The 25017-nt window shown below is 42.4% G+C and overlaps 1 protein-coding gene across 2 annotated transcripts in view; it reads right to left on the minus strand.

Moving 5' to 3' along the window:
- Window positions 1–25017, minus strand: part of GALM (galactose mutarotase) — a 101289-nt gene that overhangs the window by 13730 nt on the left and 62542 nt on the right. For both annotated transcript variants that reach the window (XM_073627685.1, XM_073627686.1), the window contains 2 exons: window positions 21729–21935; window positions 4116–4197 (listed from right to left, as the gene is read on the minus strand). In XM_073627685.1, coding sequence (XP_073483786.1) covers window positions 4116–4197; window positions 21729–21935 — 289 coding nt within the window. The remainder of the gene's footprint in view (window positions 1–4115; window positions 4198–21728; window positions 21936–25017) is intronic.

Raw genomic sequence — 25017 nt, forward strand, 5'->3', positions numbered from 1 at the left:
TCGATTTACAAATACCATACTGGTGACCCCACAATAGGGATAAAACTTTTTCGTGGAAGGGAGTTTAACAAGACACGTGGCCACTCATTAAAATTAGAAAAAAAAGAGGTTTAACCTTAAACTACATAGAGGGTTCTTTACTGTAAGAGCAGCAAGAATGTGGAATTCCCTTCCACAGGCGGTGGTCTCAGTGGGGGGCATTGATAAATTCAAGAAACTATTAGATAAGCACCTGAACGACCACAACATACAGGGATATACAAGGTAATACTGACATATAATCACAAACATAGGTTGGACTTGATGGACTTGTGCCTTTTTTCGACCTCACCTACTATGTAACACTGAAGAAATGACACATTGCTACAAGTAGCGAGTGTACAGCTTGTATAACAGTGTAAATTTGTTGCCCCCTCAAATTAACTCAGCACACAGCCATTAATGTCTAAACCGCTGGCAACAAACGTAAGTAAACCCCTAGGTAAAAATGTCCAAATTGGGCCCAAAGTGTCAATATTGTGTGTGGTCACCATTATTTTCCAGCACTGCCTTAACCCTCTTGGGCATGGAGTTCACCGGAGCGTCCCAGGTTGCCACTGGAGTCCTCTTCCACTCCTCGATGACAATATCACAGAGCTGGTGGATGAGGATGCCCCACAGAAGCTCAATAGGGTTTCGGTCTGGAGACATGCTTGGCCAGTCCATCACCTTTACCCTCAGCTTCTTTAGCAAGGCAGTGGTCGTCTTAGAGGTGTGTTTGGGGTCATTATGTTGGAATACTGCCCTGCGGCCCAGTCTCCGAAGGGAGGGGATCATGCTCTGCTTCAGTATGTCACAGTACATGTTGGTATTCATGGTTCCCTCAAAAAACTGTAGATCCCCAGTGCCGGCAGCACTCATGCAGCCCCAGACCATGACACTCCCACCATTGACTGTAGGCAAGACACATTTGTCTTTGTAGTCCTCACCTGGTTGCTATCACACACGCTTGACACCGTCTGAGCCAAATAAGTTTATCTTGGTCTCATCAGACCACAGGACATGGTTCCAGTAATCCATGTCCTTGGTCTGCTTGTCTTCAGCAAACTGTTTGCAGGCTTTCTTGTGGATCATCTTTAGAAGAGGCTTCCTTCTGGGACGACAGCCATGCAGTCCAATTTGATGCAGTGTGCGGTGTATGGTCTGAGCACTGATAGGCTGACCCCCCACCCCTTCAACCTTTGCAGCAACGCTGGCAGCTCTCATACATCTATTTACTAAAGGCAACCTCTGGATATGACGCTGAGCATGTGCACTCAACTTCTTTGGTCGACCATGGCAAGGCCTGTTCTGAGTGGAACCTGTCCTGTTAAACCGCTGTACGGTCTTGGCCACCATGCTGCAGCTCAGTTTCAGGGTCTTGGCAATCTTCTTATAACCTAGGTCATCTTTATGTAGAACAACAATTCTTTTTTTCAGATCCTCAGAGAGTTCTTTGCCATGGAGGTGCCATGTTGAACTTCCAGTGACCAGTATGAGAGAGTGGGAGAAATAACACCAAATTTAACACACCTACTTTCTATTCACACCTGAGACCTTGTAACACTAATGAGACACATGAAACCAGGGAGGGAAAATGGCTAATTGGGCCCAACTTTGACATTTTCACTTAGGGGTGTACTCACTTTTATTGCCAGCGGTTTAGACATTAATGGCTGTGTGTTGAGTTATTCTGAGGGCTCAGCAAATTTACACTGTTATACAAGCTGTTATATCACTACTTTACATTGTAGCAAAGTGTCATTTCTTCAGTGTTGTCACATGAAAAGATATAATAAAACATTTACAAAAATGTGAGGTGTGTACTCACTTTTGTGAGATACTGTATATAAACAAACATACACAAGCTAATATACTATGTATACACGTGTGAGTACAATAAAGCTAAAAGATATGCTCTAAATAAGGTCACAAACCAAAGGGAAGCCGATTAAATCATGTGACCTAAATTTAAGTTATGAGTTGAGAACACATGAAAGCATTAACACAAGATTAAAAAAAACTGATGGTTTCATTTGCACACACCTGAATAAAGCAGTTTGTTGAACGGAAGGAAAACACACCTGTTTATGGTACCAACTAACTGCAAAACTTCTACTGCTGTTATTGCAGAGCAGTTCCGCAGCATCCTACGTTAATAAGTCATAATTATATTTGTCTATTGTATATAACATTACCGAATGTGTAGATTTGTAGTTCCATGATGATTATGGTCAGGTTAACAAGTTTAACCATTGAATTGTTTTAACTTCTTCATTATAAATCTCTTGACAGCTAAAGATAAGGGTCAAATTCTTGAAAGTCTTGTGTTATCATTACCATGCATGAACCTCAGTTCAGTTTATGCTGCAGATTGGTGGATTTGCTTGATGTGTTGATGTAATTGTTCATTAACCTACACCAATCTACAGAGCTTGAATAGTTTAAACAGGTATAAGGAAGTTGGGTCCCAAGCTTGCAGATGCTGCAATAATAAAAATTGCTACCTGGAGAAGTAGCGAATCTTGTATTGCATTGCAGGTTTATTATTTGTCTCCATAGATTGAAATAAGGTAATTTTGAAATATAAAACAAAATGGTATATGCTGCAATTCTCCCTTAAAGTGAACAATACAGCCTTTGACTGTTTCTGTAAAACAAATCAGCATGAATTTATCGAAGTGTGTTATTTTTTTTTTAAGTTGTGTATATATGTACATTGGACAGATTTATTTGCTTATTATATATTCTGGATATGCTTCCTGTTTTGCAGCATCACACATTGGTTTTGTTTTCTGCTCCTTTTCACAATTCGAGTCTATTTATTTATTAGGTTCAAGACTCCAAATTTATATTAGATTAAAAAAATCTTTTAAGTCAATAAATATGAAATATTTATATTTAATATTGACCACATGCAGCTAACAGGGAGTGAACTCAAGGGCATGCTTCAGAATTTCAGCAAAACGGTGCATGACCACGGCATCATTAGCCTCAACAGCTTGTGTGAATAGGCCTGAAAAGCAAAATATCAAATTACACCCACAGGTGAATTAAAGAAGAGACAAACCTTCATTCCAGTCTCTAATAAGAATTTCGGGCTAGGCCTTGTTTACATTTGTGGTTTGTGGGTGGTAAAAACATGTGATTGAGCCGAGTTTTCATCCGCCCCCCAACCGCTCCACCTTAAGCTGCAAAGGCGGCGTATGGGAGTGTACATATGCCGTGTCAAAAATGATCTCACCTGCAGTACCACCCACCAAATATGACCCATTCACACTGCACATGGCTGCAAAAGATTTTTAGGGGTTAAAACAGTGAGGATGATATGACACCTCCTCACCGCCTGTCAAATGTCCTCTAAAGTGCAATCCACTGTGGATCGCTCTTCAGAGGGCACAGCAAGTTTAAACTAGGCATTAGTCAGTTTGAGAGCCCAGTATCAGAAAACAAAGGAGTTTATTAGATGTTTATTTGTAAAATAAAATACTTTATACTGTACAAAAAAGTTACATAAAAGATCAATTTATAAACCTAAAAAGTAAAACAAAAAACTGACTGAAAACTACTGTAGTTTTCTATAAAATGTACCTGTATTTATGATAGATCCTTTTGTTTGCCTTGTTCTTGCAGCTTATGTAAAAAGTAAATGTTAGTTTATATCTTTTATGCAGGTATCACATTTATTTTATGCATGAGAACACCACACTTGAGATTGGCTGTTCATGTACTCCAATACGGAACTCATTTTCCCTTTCCTTTCTCCTGGTAGTAAAAAGCAACCTTCTGTGCAAGAAAGCAACATTCATTGTATAAATGTTGATTCATGCAAGGACAAGTATTGTTGATTGCTTTTTACATAAGCTGCAGGGATAGGGCATTTAAACAGCATCTTTGTAAGCAGGAAGACTAAAATAGGTTCTCTATATATTTTTTTAACTAAATAAATAATCATAACTAACTATAAAACAGCCTTTTGTACCAGATTTTACCAGTTCACTAATAACACCCAGTACAGCAAATAATGGGTATATGCCACCTATCCTTGCCTACTTTCCTTCTCTACAGCATATTGACTAGAGTAAATAGAATATTACCTGTGGGTATCATTGTCTCATCTACAGGAAGGTAGTGCTCAGCATCAATGGAGATTTCATGGTCATATATATCTTTTGAACCCTTAAAAATGCAGCAGTTAAAGATTAAAAGGTAGCAGTAATGTTACAAACACAACATCAGATAAGTTATACTCTATGTTAATTTTTTTCTCATATTATTTCAGCTATCAACCTTTAAGAAAACCATTTTTTTTATACAAAGAGAAGAAATTATAAAATACCTAACTAAAGAATATGATTGTAAATGTTGTACACATGTTGTAATATTGTCTTAAACACAGTTAGCTTTAACAGTAAAATAACTTAATCTTATAACCATAGTTCCAGTAAAATTATAATAGTTTTGTATTGCAGGTGCAGTAGGAGATATAGCTTAGATTTAGTACTGTTCTAATAATGTTTATGTAATTTGATTTAATGGAAATAACAGCTATCCTAGCTGGATGATGTAAAATTTCTTTTGAGTAATAAATCAAATCAACCGCTTTAAAACCCCTACTGGGATAAAAAAATACACAGGTGTCCAAGCAGCTAACAAGGTTGTTCTTGGACCAACTACACACATCCATCGCTTGTACTGCATATATACATTAATACCATGCAAGATATAAATGGGACCAATAGTGCTCTCTGTATAAAAGTTTACTACTACTATAAAAAGTTACTTCTACTGAGGAAGCCTGATTCTAGGCGTAATGCGTATAGGGGTGGAGCTACGTCAGGGACATCACACCATGGCAATCTTCACGTCAGGCAAGTCTATGGTGAGAGGTGGATGTTGCCATGTAAACTAATAAAAGCAATGAGTGTTTCATAGCGCTTTGTGTGCATTTTTTTGTGAGTGTATTTTCATTTATTAGCTTCATTAAACTTTTATACGGAGAGCACTATTAGGCTCATATTTAATATATGCGGAAAAGCGATGGATGTGTGAAGTTGGTCCAGAAATGACTGAGCATAGCCCAGGAGAGGCACATTTGACCTTGATTAATCATTAAGGTCAAATATTGGAGGTAAGCATTAACTTTTCACATAAGGCGCAGCATGCGGAGCACAGATGGCATGTGATAAACAGGAAGATATCCGTTTTATATACTTTGGTGGCTGGAAGTACAATCGATGTTGATTTTGATGACGTTGGGCTACATCATTATGTCATATTGACCTGGTATAGGGGTGGAGTGAATGGTGTTTAGCTGCAATGTGAATATTTGTATTGGGGATATAAGGTTCATCTATTTATTTTAATAGTGTTTGACTGAGCGGATTGCTTTTGGTTACACCATTGTAGTTGATGACTGCACCTGAGGGGGACAAAGATATATCTATACAGGAGGAGATGAAAATTCCAGAGGGAATTGTGAAACTGGATAATGGAGTCTGAACTTTCCCCCCCTCAGTAACTGCCGCAATATGTCAAGGGAATTGTCAGAAAGAAGTTTACCCTCAAAAGGGCATGCGCAAAAGGCATCTTTCCTGCACAAGTTCGGTCACCCAAGCTTTAAGCCATAGGATTCTGCGCATATGCATGGAAAGTAAAGACAATCTGGAGATCTTGCAGTTTAGGTTCTGTATGGGATTTACACAGAATATTAGGGTTGATGGCAAAAGTTGTAACTCTTTCATTTTAATCTGGATTGTCTTTCTTTAGGAGAAAGTTTATCATGAATTCTTCTAACTCAAGTAGGCATAGTTTGGGCAACTGATAAGGTGGCCTTAGACAGGTGCAGTTTGTTTCGTTATGAATCAAAATTCATGCGGATTTGAAAACAAATAAACAAAATGAAATTGAATAGAATAGAAAAGAATTGAATAAAAAAAAAAAAAACAACAAAAAATGGAATAGAATAAAATAGAAAGACTATAACGTCTTCAGAAATTCAAATAAATTTGAATGCCAATTCGAATTTGAATAGAATAGATTAGAATAGAAAATAATAGAATAGAATTCAATAGAATAGAATATAACAATCTTCTGAAATTCTAATAGAATAAATTTGAAAAGAATAGAATAATAGAAGAGAAAAAAATAATAGAATATAATAAAATAGAAAGAATATAACCTTTTTCTGAAATTCAAATTTCGAATACAATAAATTTGAATAGAATATAAAAGATTAGAATAGAAAATAAGAGAATAGAATATAAAAACTCAATAGAAAAAACAATAGAATAGAATAAAAAAAATAAAAATTAAAAAAAAAAAAATTTTTTTTTGAATATAATAAATTTGAATGCTGTCTTTGAATCAAATTTGAATGCCAAATTTGAATTGAAAACAAATACATGAAACAAACTAGATTAGAATAAGATAGAAAGTAATTGAATAGAAAAAACAACACAATAGAATAAAATAGAAAGAATGTAACAGTCTTCCGAAATTCAAACTTCGAAAATGAATAAACAAAACGAATTCTGAAAACGGATTCAACAAATAACTAAGTGAAATTATTTTATTTAGAATAGGTCAGACATAGTGACTGTGAATTTAGTCAAAAATATGTAGCACCCATATAAGGGAGATTAAGTCTTGGCACTGGAGAAGTGTCAGTGTTAGACCTTGCTCTGAGTCGAGGGAACTTGCGAGGAATTTAGTGTTTCCTCAGGGCCTGCAGCAGATAAACCACTGTCTGTCCCATGTTTTCCCACTCCCAAGTGCATAATCCTCCATTGCTAAGGCCCCTTTCACACTGGGCGGTTTGCAGGCGTTATTGCGCTAAAAATACCACCTGCAAACCGCCCCTAAACAGCCTCCGCTGTTTGTTCAGTGTGAAAGCCCGAGCGCTGCGTCCCCGGACTGCGTGGAGAGTTAGTGAGCCTGTGAGCTCCCTCTTCTTTTATTCAACGTTTATTTCTGAACTTTCTATTTGATTTAAGTGGATTCAGTCATATTGTTGGACTGCATTACACAATAAAATTATAGTTACCAACAAAGTTACGCTATGAAGCTATTCTTATTTTTTATCTAACATATGCAAGTGGAAGCCTGGTTGGGATATGTGCTGCAGCAAGGGGCAGTGAGTCCCCCTCCCCTCCTCAATGAGTGGTTCACTTGGATTGAACTAAGTGGAAGGATACTGGCACCAGTGGGATCGGAGCGATTACAGGCAGAGGACTAACATCACACGCTCATACCCCTGCAGGGGCAGGGAGCTCCGGTGAGTGCAATCGGATTGGGGGGAAATTGCCAAAAGTATTGCATGGATCTCCATTGATAAAGAAGAATCTTCTGGGAAATGCACTATATGACCTATTGCACTGTGTATTGTACCACTATATGAACTATTTGGGACTACATATATATATTTTTTGATACATTTTTTATACACATTTTTATATATATATTTTTGATATATCTTTGATACATATTTTTTTGATACACTTGGTTTATGGACTGGTTTTCATTTTTAACGTTTTTTTCACATAATTGTAGTGTGTGTGTGTTGCACTGGGGTCTGACAAACAAACCTTTTGCAGTTTAAACACTTGTCACTTTGCAGTTTTATTAATACACGCTTTGCAGTTTAGATACAATAAGGATTGAGGTTGCTCAATATATATATTTATGTATTAGGAATATAATTACCTGCAATTTCAATAAGGATTTATCACTTTATAATATGTATTAGTTTTTGGTTCATTCACATCCTTTATTATTATTTTTTTCATCATAATTTATTTTTTTATTTTTTATATTTTATAATTTATGTAGGATTGTATCACGCACCAAAGCACTTGTCACTTTAAAAACACTCACTTTCACACTCTCTGTTTTACACAGCGCCATCCCCTATATCTTGATTTTAAACTCTTTGGGGTAACACTGAGGTGTTCCCTACCTACATAGGGGGGCAGCAGTGTTTAAAAGTCTGAAGCGCGGACCCATTGATAGATTTACTAAGGTGGTGGACCCTAGGACTGACTGCTGCGGATTGAACCCTGGAAAGTTCAGGAAGCAGGTCTACAGGATAACTAACATGGATCCCAGTGGAAGTTAGAGCATAGATTCCCCAGGGCGCGGAGTCTAAGAGCCAGCGGGTGTTCACCAGAGCCTCTAGTAGTGAGGATGGACTGCGCTGCAGGCTGGCTCCAGGTCACGGCCCCCAGGGTCTCACAGCTCACGCTCACTGTAGACTACAGGAGAAGAGGAAGGAGGCAGCAGGCTGGAATGACAGGGAAGTAAGGGGTAAGCCAAAGGTCAGGGCGACTAGCAGACAAGGATAAACATAACACGCCAAAGGTCAGGGTAACAAGCAGACAGGGAGAGTCGAGAACAGGCCAAAGTCGGTAACAGGAATCAGACGTAGGAAACACAGCAAGTACACACGGAGGCTAACACACAATGGTTGATCAGCACTACTGGCTTGCAGTGCACAGGTTAATATTGGGTTCCCTGATAGGGCCTGGGGTGGGGCCATGCTTAGAGGAGAGGCTATAAAACCAGTCAGGTGAGAGGCAGCTGGTCTTTAGAGATGAACACATGGAGACAGGTAAACTGACAGAGAAAACTCTATTGCATAACCATGACAGGGGGATTTAGCAACGCCAGTGTCTAGGATCCCTTTAGGAGGTAGATACTCACAAGGCCCTGGTCACAGGTCAGTGGCATCACTAGGGTTGGTGTCACCCGGTGCGAAAAAAACTGGCATCACCCCCTCTCCGCCAACTATAGTCCCCCTTCAGTACAGACCCCCCTCCATCAGTATAGACCTCCCCCTCAGTGCAGACCCCCCATTAGCATAGACCCCCCTCAGTGCAGGCCCCATTAGCATAGACCCCCACCCCCATCAGCCTAAACCCCCCCCTCAGTGCAGACCCCCCCATCAGCATAGACCCCCCCTCCGTGCAGACCCCCCCTCCATCAGCATAGATCCCCCTCCAGACCCCCCTCAGTGCAGACCCCCCCCTTTCCACTTGTGCTAGTAGCCCCCCTCCCATAGCACCCCCAGGATATATATAGATAAAAAAAATTAGTATATTATATATATACACATACACCCAATGGGGACGGAAAGTATTCAGACCCCCTTAAATTTTTCACTCTTTGTTATATTGCAGCCATTTGCTAAAATCATTTAAGTTCATTTTTTTTCCTTATTAATGTACACACAGCACCCCATATTGACAGAAAAACACAGAATTGTTGACATTTTTGCAGATTTATTAAAAAAGAAAAACTGAAATATCACATGGTCCTAAGTATTCAGACCCTTTGCTCAGTATTTAGTAGAAGCACCCTTTTGATCTAATACAGCCATGAGTCTTTTGGGGAAAGATGCAACAAGATTTTTACACCTGGATTTGGGGATCCTCTGCCATTCCTCCTTGCAGATCTTCTCCAGTTCTGTCAGGTTGGATGGTAAACGTTGGTGGACAGCCATTTTTAGGTCTCTCCAGAGATGCTCGATTGGGTTTAAGTCAGGGCTCTGGCTGGGCCATTCAAGAATAGTCACGGAGTTATTGTGAAGCCACTCCTTCGTTATTTTAACTGTGTGCTTAAGGACATTGTCTTGTTGGAAGGTAAACCTTCGGCCCAGTCTGCGGTCCTGAGCACTCTGGAGAAGGTTTTCGTCCAGGATATCCCTGTACTTGGCCGCATTCATCTTTCCCTCGATAGCAACCAGTCATCCTGTCCCTGCAGCTGAAAAACACCCCCACAGCATGATGCTGCCACCACCATGCTTCACTGTTGGGACTGTATTGGACAGGTGATGAGCAGTGCATGGTTTTCTCCACACATACCGCTTAGAATTAAGGCCAAAAAGTTCTATCTTGGTCTCATCAGACCAGAGAATCTTATTTCTCACCATCTTGGAGTCCTTCAGGTGTTTTTTAGCAAACTCCATGCGGGCTTTCATGTGTCTTGCACTGAGGAGAGGCTTCCGTCGGTCCACTCTGCCATAAAGCCCTGACTGGTGGGGGGCTGCAGTGATGGTTGACTTTTTAAAACTTTCTCCCATCTCCCGACTGCATCTCTGGAGCTCAGCCACAGTGATCTTTGGGTTCTTCTTTACCTCTCTCACCAAGGCTCTTCTCACCCGATAGCTCAGTTTGGCCGGACAGCCAGCTCTAGGAAGGATTCTGGTCGTCCCAAACGTCTTCCATTTAAGGATTATGGAGGCTACTGTGCTCTTAGGAACCTTAAGCGCAGCAGAAATTTTTTTTGTAACCTTGGCCAGGGTTTGAATACTTAGGACCATGTGATATTTCAGTTTTTCTTTTTTAATAAATGAATACCGTCCCCACTGTATAATATATATATTAGGGCTGTTACTGATTAAAGTTTTCGTGCTCGATTAATTGATTTTTTTTAATCGATTAAACGACTACTTTCAATTAATTATAACGCACATACAGATCCAACTACTATTAGCTGATTTAGCACTGTTGTTATGGCAACGGCCAAAGCCGGACATAGCAGGGCATGGCTAGGACGTCACACGTCATAAACTCAGCCTCATCGTACCCATAATCTCAGCCTTACCTTGCCCATAATGCAGTCTCACCGTGCCCGTAATCGCAGCCTCACCGTGCCCATAATCGCAGCCTCACCGTGCCCATAATCGCAGCCTCACCGTGCCCATAATCGCAGCCTCACCGTGCCCATAATCGCAGCCTCACCGTGCCCATAATCGCAGCCTCACCGTGCCCATAATCGCAGCCTCACCGTGCCCATAATCGCAGCCTCACCGTGCCCATAATTGCAGCCTCACCGTGCCCATAATTGCAGCCTCACCGTGCCCATAATTTCAGCCTTGCCGTGCCCATAATGCTGCCTCACTGTGCCTATAATGGCAGCCTCACCGTGCCCATAATGCAGTCTCACTGTGCCCATAATGCAATCTCACCGTGCCCATAATGCAGTCTCACCGTGCCCATAATTGCAGCCTCAATGTAGTCAGTGCCTGTGCCAGGATTACACAGTCTGCGGGCATCTCCCGCTGTGTGTCTCCGAGCTGAGTGTGAAAACTTTGGCCGCGCTGTGAGAAAAGTCCCACCCTCCTCCTAGATCAGCTCATGTGATAGACAGAACACTGCGTCTATCACACGAGCTGATCTAGGAGGAGGGCGGGACTTTTCTCACATCGCGGCAAAAGTTTTCACACTCAGCTCAGAATCACACAGCGGGAGATGCCCGCAGACTGTGTATGACATATAGTGGAGGAGGAGGGAGCAGAGCATTGCGCTGCAGCCACAGCTTGGCCCAAAGCGGCCCCAGGGCAGGCAGCCTACCGATCAAAAAAATTTTGATCGATCAAAAAAATTAACGATTAATCGAGGAATTGTTAATTTCCGCAGCCCTAATTATTATATATATATATATATATATATATATATATATATATATATATATATATAGCTGTGTCTATGTGTCTAGCTCCCACTGTCAAAGGTCGCCTTCCTCCATAATATCAGACAGAATCCATGGACATCCTCCCTCAGTCAGCTTTCAGGAGAACCCTGGGTTTCAGCATTCATTGTTCCCACACCTAAGGTCGCATTGCAGCCTGTGCTGGGGAGAGATGACAGACCTCCTCTCTAACTGGACCTCTCCTCTCAGGAGGAAGACCCAGATCCCATGTGTTCCCTAAATATAAATATCAGCACCCAGCATGCTCAGGGGCACCACTCCCTGTAATTGGCTGGGAAGGCATTCATATTCATGCTGCTGATCTGCATGGGTCACCCGGGTGCGGACTGCACCCCCTAGCAACACCACTGTCACAGGTCACCTTCCTCCGTAATATCAGACAGAATCCATGGACATCCTCCCTCAGTCAGCTTTCAGGAGAACCCTGGGTTTCAGCATTCATTGTTCCCACACCTAAGGTCGCATTGCAGCCTGTGCTGGGGATAGGTGACAGGCCTCCTCTCTAACTGGACCTCTCCTCCCAGGAGGAAGACCCAGATCCCATGTGCTCCCTAAATATAATTATCAGCATCCAGCATGCTCAGGGGCACCACTCCCTGTAATTGGCTGGGAAGGCATTCATATTCATGCTGCTGATCTGCATGGGTCACTCCTGTTCACCCAGAACCTTCCACGGTTGCTTGGGTACAGAGAAGTCAATTACAGTAGCAGCAGCACTGTGAGTCACACAGGATACCTTCACTAAACAATTGAAGCTTTTCTGTTAAGCAGACAAGCTACTATGTTTTACCCATCAATCTCCTGTTAAGCAAGAGTCCATACTATTTTAACTCTCTACATCCTAGCACCTATCCAGAAGGGTGCTACATAAGATAAGTATGTATAGTAAACTACAGAGCCGTCAAGACAGGCAAGTCAGGAACCGGTATGCAAATGAGAACAGGGAAACCATCTTGTCCAAGTTTCGCTGGTCAAAAGAGTCTTTAGCATCAGGGCGCCATAAGAATGAATCATGGCCTTGGACTTGTATAGCACCCTGTGGATAACTACACTAGTTGCACCCGCATGCCAAGATGAGTGCCGAATGCAGGATCCAGTGCTAAGAGCAAACATTACAGCCAGCCTCATGGCTGTGGGTTCCTGGTACAGTTTCCATGGTGTGCTCAAAAGTCACCGATCCAAAAACTGCTAATGCGTTATGAGGGCAGTAAACAGTCAGGTCTTGATAGAAGTGTCAGTTGAAGGAGGTATTTAAATCTTGTGAAAATATTGTAGTAAATTCTTCTCCAAAAGGAGAAGGTGTCAATCGTCCAAGAACACTAGCAAAAAACTGAAGCCTCACAGAGTGGGTGGGGTTATATAGGGACACTAGGGGGTGAACCCAACAAAGCTTTTTGCATGTGTGCAATCATCTGACTGAAGCATCATATACAGTGACAACAAAGAAGAAATGGCGAAGTACCAGCCAAACATGAAAAGCAATCAGAATAAAATAAAAATTATTATAGTGTCCAAAGAGACGGTATAAGACCGTAATGTATGCGTATATGGAGGAATGATGGAGGAAAAAAACTTTATGAAATAAATATAAAAATTAATGGCCAAATGGCTACTCACAATGATTCAGTATGGATAAGGCATGTAATGACATTAGGATAGCCCATAGGCCTCACCTTGCTGACACCGTGGTTCTCCCGCTCCCCCCATGCCAAAGCCCCCACCAGCAGAGGACTACACATCACGGACAGCCTGCTTACATCTCCCACAGCGTCTTGCACCATCTTCGGACCCTGCACTGAGAGCTGCTGCGGTTTTGCCTATGGGCCATCCTAATGTCATTACATGCCTTATCCATACTGAATCCTTGTGAGTAGCCATTTGGCCGTTCATTTTTATATTCATTTAATAAAGTTTTTTTGGATACTGCACTTAGATTGGCGCACCTTTTTTTCTCCATGAAGCATCAAAATTCAAAGGTGTGCCACATGGTTAACGAAATAAGGTAATATGTCGTTAATAGGTACCATCATCCTGAATATGAATAAGGCAAAAAATGGGGTTGAAGAGGAAATCAGAGCAAGGGCCTCTCCAATTAGGTCCTGCCTCTTTCGGGAGAAATGGGACTATTACGGTACCAGAGGGATATGAACAGACTTTTTATATAAAAATATAAGATTTATTTCAAGATAACAGTAAAAAGTCCTACACAGGACACATCATATACATTATCATGGATTAACATACACAAAAACAGTGATTGTTACAGCATTGTTGACACTTGGTTGGTAAGACTAATGCCCACACAGGTGTATGGGAACAGGTTATATAATATAATACTTGCAGACGTGACCTCTACAGTTTCGCCGTCACAGCCGCTTCTTCAGGAGGCGTCTGATAGTATATAATCTACAAAAGTGAAAGAACAATATAGTATCAACACAACAAACGAAGAAATAATAAACAGATATCATAGGAAACACAGAATTAATATTGGAGAAAGTAATTTAAATTTGAAAGTTGCACTCACCAACCTATAACCACAAGGGTTTTGGAGTGATACTGTGAGACGCCCTCAAGAGGCGTTCCCCCGGGGGCGAGCCAGGGAGGCAATTTGGGGTGATACTATTGTAAAGAAATGCAATACATGAGGATTTGTAATTTATAAACTATGTGTTCCACTTGAGAAACCACCCAGGTGTGTCAAGTGGGGAGATAAAAAAGGGTTAGAAAGGGGGGAGAGAGAGCAAAAATTGGGAGGGGGGATGATGGTGGGGAGAAAAAGGAAAGTAGAGAAGAAAAGTGTCACGGAACGTCCCACACTCCGCTTGAGTGCTTCCGTCAGTATACCGCTTCCTAAGTTCTGGAACACGAGTCCAATGGATCTGGCTATAGGAACCCCCAAGAACTAGACAACACCAGTCTTGGAGTACATCAGAACTACTCTTTATTTGAGATCTCCCACACATTTATACACCAGGATGACTCAAAGCTAACCTAATTAACATGAGCTCCAATTAGGAGTCGTCCCGTCTCCTACATTGTATAGAGGACAATGTGATCAGCTCATTCAATTTACACACATTACCATAAACATCAACACAGGGTTAATTAGAACAAACAACAATGAGTTGAATACCCTTAGAACCTAGACTAAACTTATTTACACTAAACACATTATAGCTGACATCAGACAGGTGAGTGGAGTTGATGACATAGCATCTCCTCACAGTATGTGTCCCAACAGTATAATTCAGTCTTATCATTCTAATATGGCATATAACGGGTTCCAGAGTCTGTGTGTTTTGGGGGGACATGGAGCTGAATCCAAAGTAACACCAACCCCAGGGTCCCCAGGCATACAGCTCACAGAGAGCACCATTCCCCCAAATGCTAGGGCCCATAATCGGTGGGCAAGAGGCTTGCGTTCAGTCCCCTCCAATAGCCTCTGTCCCGGGTGAGTTTGTCACATTTCTCCCCTTTCGGCAGGAGACTAACAAAGGAGGAGACCCCAGACGGGTTGACTCCGAAGTTAGTAAGTAGCTCCAGTCCTCTAATGCCTGTACCCACACAGTACCCCAAATAAATTGTTCCAAACAAAGCATTACTCACCCAGCCAACCTCTGCCTCTCTCAGAGAACATATCTGCTGCTGTGGAGAGGCCTGGACTGACCCTTCTCCCTGGAGTCCTTTCTGCCGCTGGAGAGAAGACAGGGTGACTGGGCTCACTCTGTCATGCTGTTGGGGATCTGGGCCCACTGCCCAGCATCCCTGGGGTATACAGGTGTAGACTGAAGTCCCATCCACCTTCACAGGAAATCCATCCTCTGTTAGTTGAGGGCAGAGTCCAGCAGTCCTCGGCCCTGTTGCCAGCCCTTCTGCTGGAAACCCCACACCATCTGTTCCAGCTAACTGTTGGGGAGGGAGGCCGACTGCCCCGCCTCCCTGGAACTCTGTAGTTGTTGCCGGTGCTGGGCAGAGGTTGGTAGCACTCTGCCCTGTTGCCAGCACTTCTGCTGGGGACTCCGCATCCTCCGCTCCGGCTAACCGTTGGGGCAGGAGGCTGGCTTCCTCCACTCCCAAACTGTGTAGCTGCCATTGGGGAGGTAAGCCAGCTGCTTCCTTTTCCATTCCCTCATGTGGCTGCTGGGACGACATGTCGATGGTACTGTCTCCCAGGTGCACTGATCTTTGCTGGGGAGGGAAGGCCGCTTCCTCCACCCTGGCCAACTGTTGGGGAGGGACAACACACACCTCCTCTCCCTTCTCCCCCTGTATCTGCTGCTGGGAAGTGATTGCCACCTTCTCACCCTGAGCCTCCACAATTGCTGCAGGTGTGGGGCAGAGGTCTTGGACCCTCTGTCCGGTTGCCAGCACTTCTGCTGGGGGTTTGCTAGGTGGTTCCTCCTCTACAGAAATGTCTATTAAATCCCCAGTCTCTGGAAGTGGTAAAAGTGTGGGACAGAGGTCTTGGACCCTCTGTTCAGTTACCAGATCTTCAGCTGGAGAAGTTTGTTTTAACTCCATAGATGCTGCTGGCAGAAATCACATGTCCCTGTCAGTGTTGTGGGAGAAAGGCCGACTACCTCTTCTCTCAAAAAGGCCGAAGCCACTGTTGGTGCTGGGCAGAACACAGTGAACTTTGGCCCTGATAGCAGCTCTTCTGCTGGAGGCTCATCAGGTTGTTTTTCCTCAGCAGAAAAGTCTATCAAATCACATGTCTCTGCAACTGATGTCTGGGGATAGAGGTTCACCATCTCCTGTCCATGGAACCCAGAAGATGCTATCATTTCTGGGCAGAGGTTAGCAGAGCTCTGCCCTGTTGTCAGCACTTCAGGTTTGGGGACGGCAATCTCCGGATTTTCCACTGCCGATTCTCTGGCATGCTGCTGAACTTGTTCTAGCAGTTTCCTGTATGCCCTTTCCAGATGCTGTTCCTTCCTTAGCAAATGGTCCAGATCAGGTTTGAGCTCTGAGACCCCTGCAAGACCGAGCATAGACTCTCTATATTCTCTCAGGTCCTCAAGGTCAGGTTCCCCTTCATCGCCAAACATAAAAAGATCTGTAAGGCTCTCCCACAGCAATCCAGGGCCGCCAAAGTCATATCCCTCCGGAGAGCATTCTGTTGTCTCCCCTAAATATCCCTCCTCTGCGTGCCATTGCAGAGCCCGATAACGATTGTCCAGCTCTATCTCCTGCTGGACCAACCTGTCCAACTCAGTCACCCATTGCTCCTGGGGCTGCTCTCCCAGGAATGCCATCCGCAATGCCCGTTGGTCACTGGCCCGTTGCTCTTGGGTTGGAAAGCACTTGCCCTTTTTAGACCAGCGAGACGGAGGGCTGCAATCCAGAGCTCCACCCGAATTTGCTGCCTAAGCTCCAGGTATTCATCCTCAGACACAGTCCTGGTGTATGTTGAAAGGATGATTCGCAGCAGCCCCGGGAATTCTGATGCCAGGTCCATATCTCCGCTGGGGTGACTGAAGTCTGCTATCCTGATCTTGGATCCAGGTGGAGGTTTAAATTTCCCAGACTGCAGGAAGCTTTCCCGCTGCTTGCCACCAATGTCACGGAACGTCCCACACTCCGCTTGAGTGCTTCCGTCAGTATACCGCTTCCTAAGTTCTGGAACACGAGTCCAATGGATCTGGCTATAGGAACCCCCAAGAACTAGACAACACCAGTCTTGGAGTACATCAGAACTACTCTTTATTTGAGATCTCCCACACATTTATACACCAGGATGACTCAAAGCTAACCTAATTAACATGAGCTCCAATAGGAGTCGTCCCGTCTCCTACATTGTATAGAGGACAATGTGATCAGCTCATTCAATTTACACACATTACCATAAACATCAACACAGGGTTAATTAGAACAAACAACAATGAGTTGAATACCCTTAGAACCTAGACTAAACTTATTTACACTAAACACATTATAGCGGACATCAGACAGGTGAGTGGAGTTGATGACATTAGCATCTCCTCACAGTATGTGTCCCAACAGTATAATTCAGTCTGATCATTCTAATATGGCATATAACGGGTTCCAGAGTCTGTGTGTTTTGGGGGGACATGGAGCTGAATCCAAAGTAACACCAACCCCAGGGTCCCCAGGCATACAGCTCACAGAGAGCACCATTCCCCCAAATGCTAGGACCCATAATCGGTGGGCAAGAGGCTTGCGTTCAGTCCCCTCCAATAGCCTCTGTCCCGGGTGAGTTTGTCACATTAAAAGGAACAGAGAAGAGAAGGAAAAGGAGAGGGGAAAAGAAGGAAAAGGAGAGGAGAAAAGAAGGAAAGGACAGGGGGTGAGGGAAGAGAGGGGAAAAACAGAGAGGGGAAAAAGGGGGGGGGGAGAAAGGAAGGGAGAGAGGGAAAGGAAAAGGAAAAAGGAGAAACGGGGAAGAGGGGAAAGGGAGAGGAGGCAGAAGGGGAAAGAAAATAAACCTGCCACCTGTTTAGAAAAGTAAAAAAGGAACTGTAGCGAATGGAGGGTTTTTTTATCAATAAGGTATACCCACCGTTGCTATACTATTAAAAACAAGATTTAAGAGCCAATGACACCCAGAGTAAAGTGACTAATGGCCGGTAAGTCAGACCGCAATGCCATGGGGAGCCGCTGTAAGGAAGGTAAATGTATAAAGGAGAAATTAGAGGGTGGTTTTAATAATTGGCATGGATTGCAAGGCATGCCGAATAAAGAAGCGGGGGAGGTATCATGGTAAAATGACAGTAGTCCCCATCTTTCCCATAACGGTATGTAATAAGTACTTGCAGGGGCTCCAAGTGGCGCTGATGAGTTGCTGGGTGTCTGCCTGTGAAGGTTAGCTGCCGAATCTGAGCGTCTTAAATGCCTCCAACCCGGAAGTTAAACAGCGCTGAGAACAACAGCTGCTGTCTCTTCCGGGTCCGGTCCTCCACTGTTGCGCAGGCGCAGGAACTTAATCCAGCGCAGGCGCACAGCTCAATAATGATTGGTAAATAGACAATACTTTCGCGCCTTTGGTAAAAAATAAAAAAATAAAAAAATTACAAAGTATATGATGAGTGAATTGGTGAGTGGAAAACCACACACTCAAAAAGCCACAAATACAAGCTGCTCCCCTTAATTTGAATGGAACAATCAAATAAGTAATGGTGTGTAATAGGGGGCGCTAGAGACCTAACAAACATATGCTTCTGCCATTAAGTGCACTCACTAACCAAATCAGTCTCAGTGAACTGGGTGGTGCTGATTGTGCTGAACTAGTGATACCACAAACACATGATTTATGCTACAAAAATAATATAAATTACAATGAAAAAATAATAATTAAAGAATCCAGTGAAAAGAATTTTTTGAACAAAATTAGTGCAAGTGAAATGAATAAATCGTGATGTCTAATAGTCCCAATCCATTGAAGAGATCAGAGCAAAGCAGTTGAAACCAACATCACAGCAGACACATGGATCCTCACAAATGCAACAATTTAAGCGTTGATATAAAGGTTCCGTCACCCAAGAGGAAAAACACCTGAAGGTAATAGATATCTGCTTACCAGATACCAATGACTTCTTTAACTAAAAAGAAAGTCATTAGTGCTTGTACAGGATTGTGCCTGTTCACATGAAGGCTGGAAGGCTGGATGGTACTTTAGGCATTGAACCCTCCCGTCCCATTCATTCAGGATAGGAAATATGAGAAACAAAAAGGAATCCTCATAGCGTAAAACCGTTTAATATATAAAATTAGAGAACAATAAAATAGCCAAATGGCCTCTTACATTGGACGGTGCCTACCCGGCACTGGGACTGCTCTCATGTCAGGGTGAGTAGAGTCAGGAACCCTTCGCATCACATCGCACATGCGGCGTGCGTTCCACTCCGTGCGTCTAGCTAACCAGCTAATCCGGAAGTAGGTGGGACGAATCTGGACATGTGACCACGTACCGCTCCGACGTACGTTTCGTTTGTGAACGTCATCAGGGAAGCGCTTTTTGCTCTCTCTCCCCCCTTTCTAACCCTTTTTTGTCTCCCCACTTGACACACCTGGGTGGTTTCTCAAGTAGAACACATAGTTTATAAATTACAAATCCTCATGTATTGCATTTCTTTACAATAGTATCACCCCAAATTGCCTCCCTGGCTCGCCCCCGGGTGAACACCTCTTGAGGGCGTCTCACAGTATCGCTCCAAAACCCTTGTGGTTATAGGTTGGTGAGTGCAACTTTCAAATTTAAATTACTTTCTCCAATATTAGTTCTGTGTTTCCTATGATATCTGTTTATTATTTCTTCGTTTGTTGTGTTGATACTATATTGTTCTTTCACTTTTGTAGATTATATACTATCAGACGCCTCCTGAAGAAGCGGCTGTGACCGCGAAACTGTAGAGGTCACGTCTGCAAGTATTATATTATATAACCTGTTCCCATACACCTGTGTGGGCATTAGTCTTACCAACCAAGTGTCAACAATGCTGTAACAATCACTGTTTTTGTGTATGTTAATCCATGATAAAGTATATGATGTGTCCTGTGTAGGACTTTTTACTGTTATCTTGAAATAAATCTTATATTTTTATATAAAAAGTCTGTTCATATATCTCTGGTACCGTAATAGTCCCATTTCTCCCGAAAGAGGCAGGACCTAATTGGAGAGGCCCTTGCTCTGATTTCTCTTTCAACCCCATTTTTTGCCTTCTCCATTAAGCATCATATAACCCATGGTCTAAGAATCCATTCTTATGTCCTGTACTGTATGATAAACATAACAGTTTTTGCCCCAAATGGCACGTTAAACCACCTTTTTTATAGCTAAATTGCTTAAATAGTTTGCTTCACTATATATCATTGGAATAAATCTTTAATGTACTTGCATAAAGAAGGGAAGGGTTAGACCTTTAGTTAAAAAGTATGGGTTTAAAAAAAAACAAAAAAAACAAACAAGCCTTCTACTCACTCTACCCGGATTTGTCACCTGCTACCTCTGCAGTGCAATCTGAGCGATCAAACATGGCTAATCACTCAGTTCTCCCCTCCACTATGAGCAGAGAGCCATGACTGTCAGTCAACAGTTCTCTGCTCTGCCCCTCCAGCACTCACTGGAGTGGTGGTCTAGGGAAGGGAGGGAGCAGCTGGCTCAGTCTACCAGCAGCCCAGCTGCCAATCCAGGCATGTGGGTAGATCCCGACTGTAAAGTTGGGATCTTTCCCCAGCCTGAACCGGCTGAGTGACTGACAGCTGAAAACGGGTCACAGGAGTGCAAAATGAACTGCACTTCTGTGATCGATCAAAGTGTGGCCAAAAAAGCTTTGGCCATAATCCTCCTTTAAGTTTATAATACTTTCCTTTCCTGTTACTACTCTACTTTTATTGGTGACCATTGTTACAGAGCTAAAACATGAAGAATCCAAACTATGTATCAGCAAAGTGATGGAAAATCCTCCAATGGGGACACATGTTATTATAGCAACTCCTAAAGATGGGAGTTCCTTTCACTTTGGAGAGATTACATTTCATTTCCTGTTTTTTCCCATGGACATGAAGTGAAAAGAGATTTCCCTACTGGGACATGAGCAGAAAAAAATAACCTGATCCCTACTGAATCCCTTTAAACTGTCCCTACTGAATCCAATATTAAAAAAAAGTTTGACTCTACATACAATTGCACAGAAAACCCTTTTCTGAAGACCACAGATTGATATTGTGGTTTGCTATATATAATATTTTGCACACATTCAGAAACACTAAGACCCCTCCCACACTGGGGCGGGCAGTCGTTGACGGTAAAGCACTGCTAGTTTTAGCTGCGCTTTAACGTCATTTTAGCGGCGCTATTCGGCCGCTAGTGGGGTGCTTTTAACTTCCGCTAGCAGCCGAATAAAGGGTTAAATGCACTGCCGAGACGCTTTGGCAGCAATGCCCATTCATTTCAATGGGCAGGAGCAGTGTATACACTGCTTTTTCACCGCCCCAAAGATGCTGCTTGCAGGACATTTTTTTAACGTCCTACCAGCGCAGCGCCCAAGTGTGAAAGCACTCAAGCTTTCACACTGGGACTGCAGGGGAGGTGTTTTTCAGGCTCTTTTTTTAGCCCGAAAGCACCTGAAAAATACCCCAGTGTGAAAGAGGTCTTACAGATATAAAAATTATTGGGTTTTAAATGATTTGTGCTAAGAAAGTCAAGCTCATTTTACATGCAAGTCGATACATGTGACTGGATATTGAAGATTTCTTACCTGTCCTGCCAAATTGAAATAGGAGTGATTTGTTACATTTACAGGTGTTGTCTTACTGGTCTTGGCCTTATAATTTACTGCCAGTTCATTGCCAACAAGTGTATAAGTCACCCAGATTTTTAACTCCCCAGGGTATCCTTCCTCTCCATCGACACTTGTGTAAGAGAATTGGACACCATTTTCCACCTCCTCTGGAGTCCAGAGCACCTGCAATAAAGGATTACAAAAACAATATCCCCAGTTGCAAGGAACATTAAAGATAAAAAAAAGAAAAGAAATAGAGAACTGCGACTGAACTATGTGCCTTTTCAAAAATTGCTGTTATGATTCTATATTTAATACAAACATGCTTTTGATTAGCCTTCTGCTTGATATTTACTCCACAAATAAAGTGCACATTCTCCAAATTGTCCTGACCTCATTTGATGGACCTTTTTACACTCAAATCTCTCATTTCTCCCTTCACCCTGAAACTGGCTCTCCTCTCATTCATCCCCAATAACTATTGTGTTTTTTTGTAATGCTTTTGCCTTTGTAACTCTCCATTTTACAGTCGCTCCAGACCATCCTTACCTTGTCTCTCGCTTGTATTTTCTGCTTGGCTTATTTGCTCCTCATTGCTATCAAATATCTGTTTTTTCTGTAAAGCACCTTTACCCCATCCACTACCTTTCCACTTTTCCTCTGGTTCCTAATCTTTCACCATTGTGTCTAAACTTGTAGGCACCATCTGCTGATCAATACCTGCTGGAATGCATTATGTTAATTAAAAAAATGAGTCTGACTTGCAATTTTAGGATAATATTACAGAAAATTAATCCAAAATATGGGTGTCAGATGTTTGTACAGGGGAGAAATTTCAGTGCTTTACATAGGTGTTATTTTAGCACTGTGTAAGTGCTAAATTTTAGTTATGTATGATTACGTTTAGAGGTCGACCGATATATTGGCCGGCCGATATATCGGCCGATATTTGGCTTTTTTTACTTAATCGGCATCGGCCGATTATGCTGATAAAAAAAGCCGATTATAACTTCAGCGGGACTTGCAAATGACTTCTGTAATAGAAGTCAATTGCAAGTTGTCTGAAGGTTTCTTCTCTCCTCCTCTGGGCAGCCTGCCAAATCTGATAAGAAGATACATTTGTATCTCTTCGGGTTCTTTTATCAATAGACTGAACTCTGTGTGTAGAAGTTCTCAGTTTAACCATTTAAAGACTAAATCTTTTTTGACATTTGTTGCTTACAAGTAAAAATTCTGTATTTTCTGCTAGAAAATCACTTGGAACCCCCAAACATTATATATATTTTTTTTAGCAGAGACCCTAGGGAATAAAATAGCGGTTGTTGCAATATTTTATGTCACACGGTATTTGCGCAGCGGTCTTTCAAACGCAATTTTTTAAAATAAAATACACTAATTAAAAAAAAAAAAAAATAAGCAGTAAAGTTAGCCCATTTTTTTTCGTTCAAAAGTTTTGGTTACCTGTTTTTGTGTATTTAATATTTAAGATATAGTTATTTTTTTTTTAATCTAAATTATACATACAAGTGAACTGATTGGAGGTTTGTTTTGTTCAATAAATGTTTAAATGTAAAAAATTTTCTGTATCACTTATTACTTAAGGTTGCTTTCACACTGGAGCGGGCAGGCGTTGCCGGTAAAACGCTGTTAGTTTTAGCGGCGCTTTACCGTCATTTTAGCGGCGCTATTCGGCTGCTAGCGGGGCGCTTATAACCCAGCTAGCGGCCGAGGAAGGGGTTAAATGCGCCCCTGAAGTGCTGCTGCCGAAACGCTTTGCAGCCGCTTCGGCAGCGGTGCGCATTCATTTCAATGGGCAGGAGTGGTGGAGGAGCGGTATACACCACTCCAAAGACATCCTGCAAGCGCATCGCCTCAGTGTGAAAGCACTTGGGATATCACACTGAGACTGTAGGGAAGCCGTTTTACAGGCACTTTACAGGCGCTATTTTTAGCCCAAAAGCGCCTAAAAAAACGCCCCAGTGTGAAAGGGGTCTAACTTAGATTTTATGAGATGAAGGGGGAAAAAAAAAGAAAAAAAAAAAAAAATCGGCCTAATATATCGGCCCAAAAAAAAATCGGCATCACATATCGGCCATCCGCCACCGCGATTTCTAAATATCGGCATCGGCCAGAGAAAAACCCATATCGGTCGACCTCTAATTACGTTCCTTTATATGTTTTTAGTATGGATTTAGTGCAGCTGCAACACAGAAAGCAGTTCTCTGCTCTACCATATAATTGCCATTTCTGATCATTTTCCCTTGAGGAGAGTTGTCTAATTGTCGCATCATTCCGGATTATGCTCTGGACCATTGCACATTTAGGTCACTTTATTTTTTGTTTATGAAATATACAAAGAAAGGAACAGAATTGCCTCTTGCTCTACCAACATGCTCACACTCGAATCGCCTTTAACTTTGTCTCCAGATGGTATATGGTTCCAACTCACTTTGCACACCTTTACCGAAGTTCCTATGGCCCCTGTTTTCAGGGCTGCTCCCTCCCAGAGGACGTACTCCATGTGTGGTGGTTGTGCTCTATGCTTTCCAGATTTTTGATGAAGGTCCTTGGTACATCCTATAACATCTGAAGCCTCAGGCCTCACAAGATATCAATTCAAACTGACTACATAAAAGGGTTGAACAAAAATATGGAAACACTACATGATTTTCAGGTGTAAAAGTGACTTGTTGAAAGTGGAAAAGTAGGACAGTAGACGGCATAAACTCCAAACATACTGTACAAAGAACAATAGACACAGCAAACTGGATTAATAACAGCCGTAGGTTTTGTTTATTGGTTTTCACAAAAATGAACAATTAACAATTTAATTAACTTTTAATTCATAAAAAGTAGAGCTAGCTGGACAGAATTACGGTAAGTAGAAAGTTCCAGAGGATGAGGCCTCATGAGAGGACACAAGAGAGCTAGAAAGCAGGAGGTCTTGAGAGGAGCGAAGAGGACGGTTTGGGTGATATTTTTGAGACATGATTGGTGATGTAGCTTGAAGCAGAGTTGTGAATAGCTTTTTGTGTTGTTAGTATTTTAAATTTGATTGCTGGGCAATGGGAAGCCAGTGGGGGGACTGAAAGAGAGGGGTAGTAGATACTGAGCAGTTAGTAAAGAAGAGGAGTCTGGTAGCAGCATTCATGATAGACTGAATGGGGGATAGCCTGTGTAGAGGTAGACCTATGACAAAGGAGTTGCAATAGTCAAGGCGAGAGATAACAAGAGAGTGAATGAGTAGCTTGGCAGTTTCATTAGT

The sequence above is a fragment of the Aquarana catesbeiana genome, linkage group LG04, assembly GCF_042186555.1.
Source record: "Aquarana catesbeiana isolate 2022-GZ linkage group LG04, ASM4218655v1, whole genome shotgun sequence".
In the NCBI taxonomy this organism is placed as follows: Eukaryota; Metazoa; Chordata; class Amphibia; order Anura; family Ranidae; genus Aquarana; species Aquarana catesbeiana.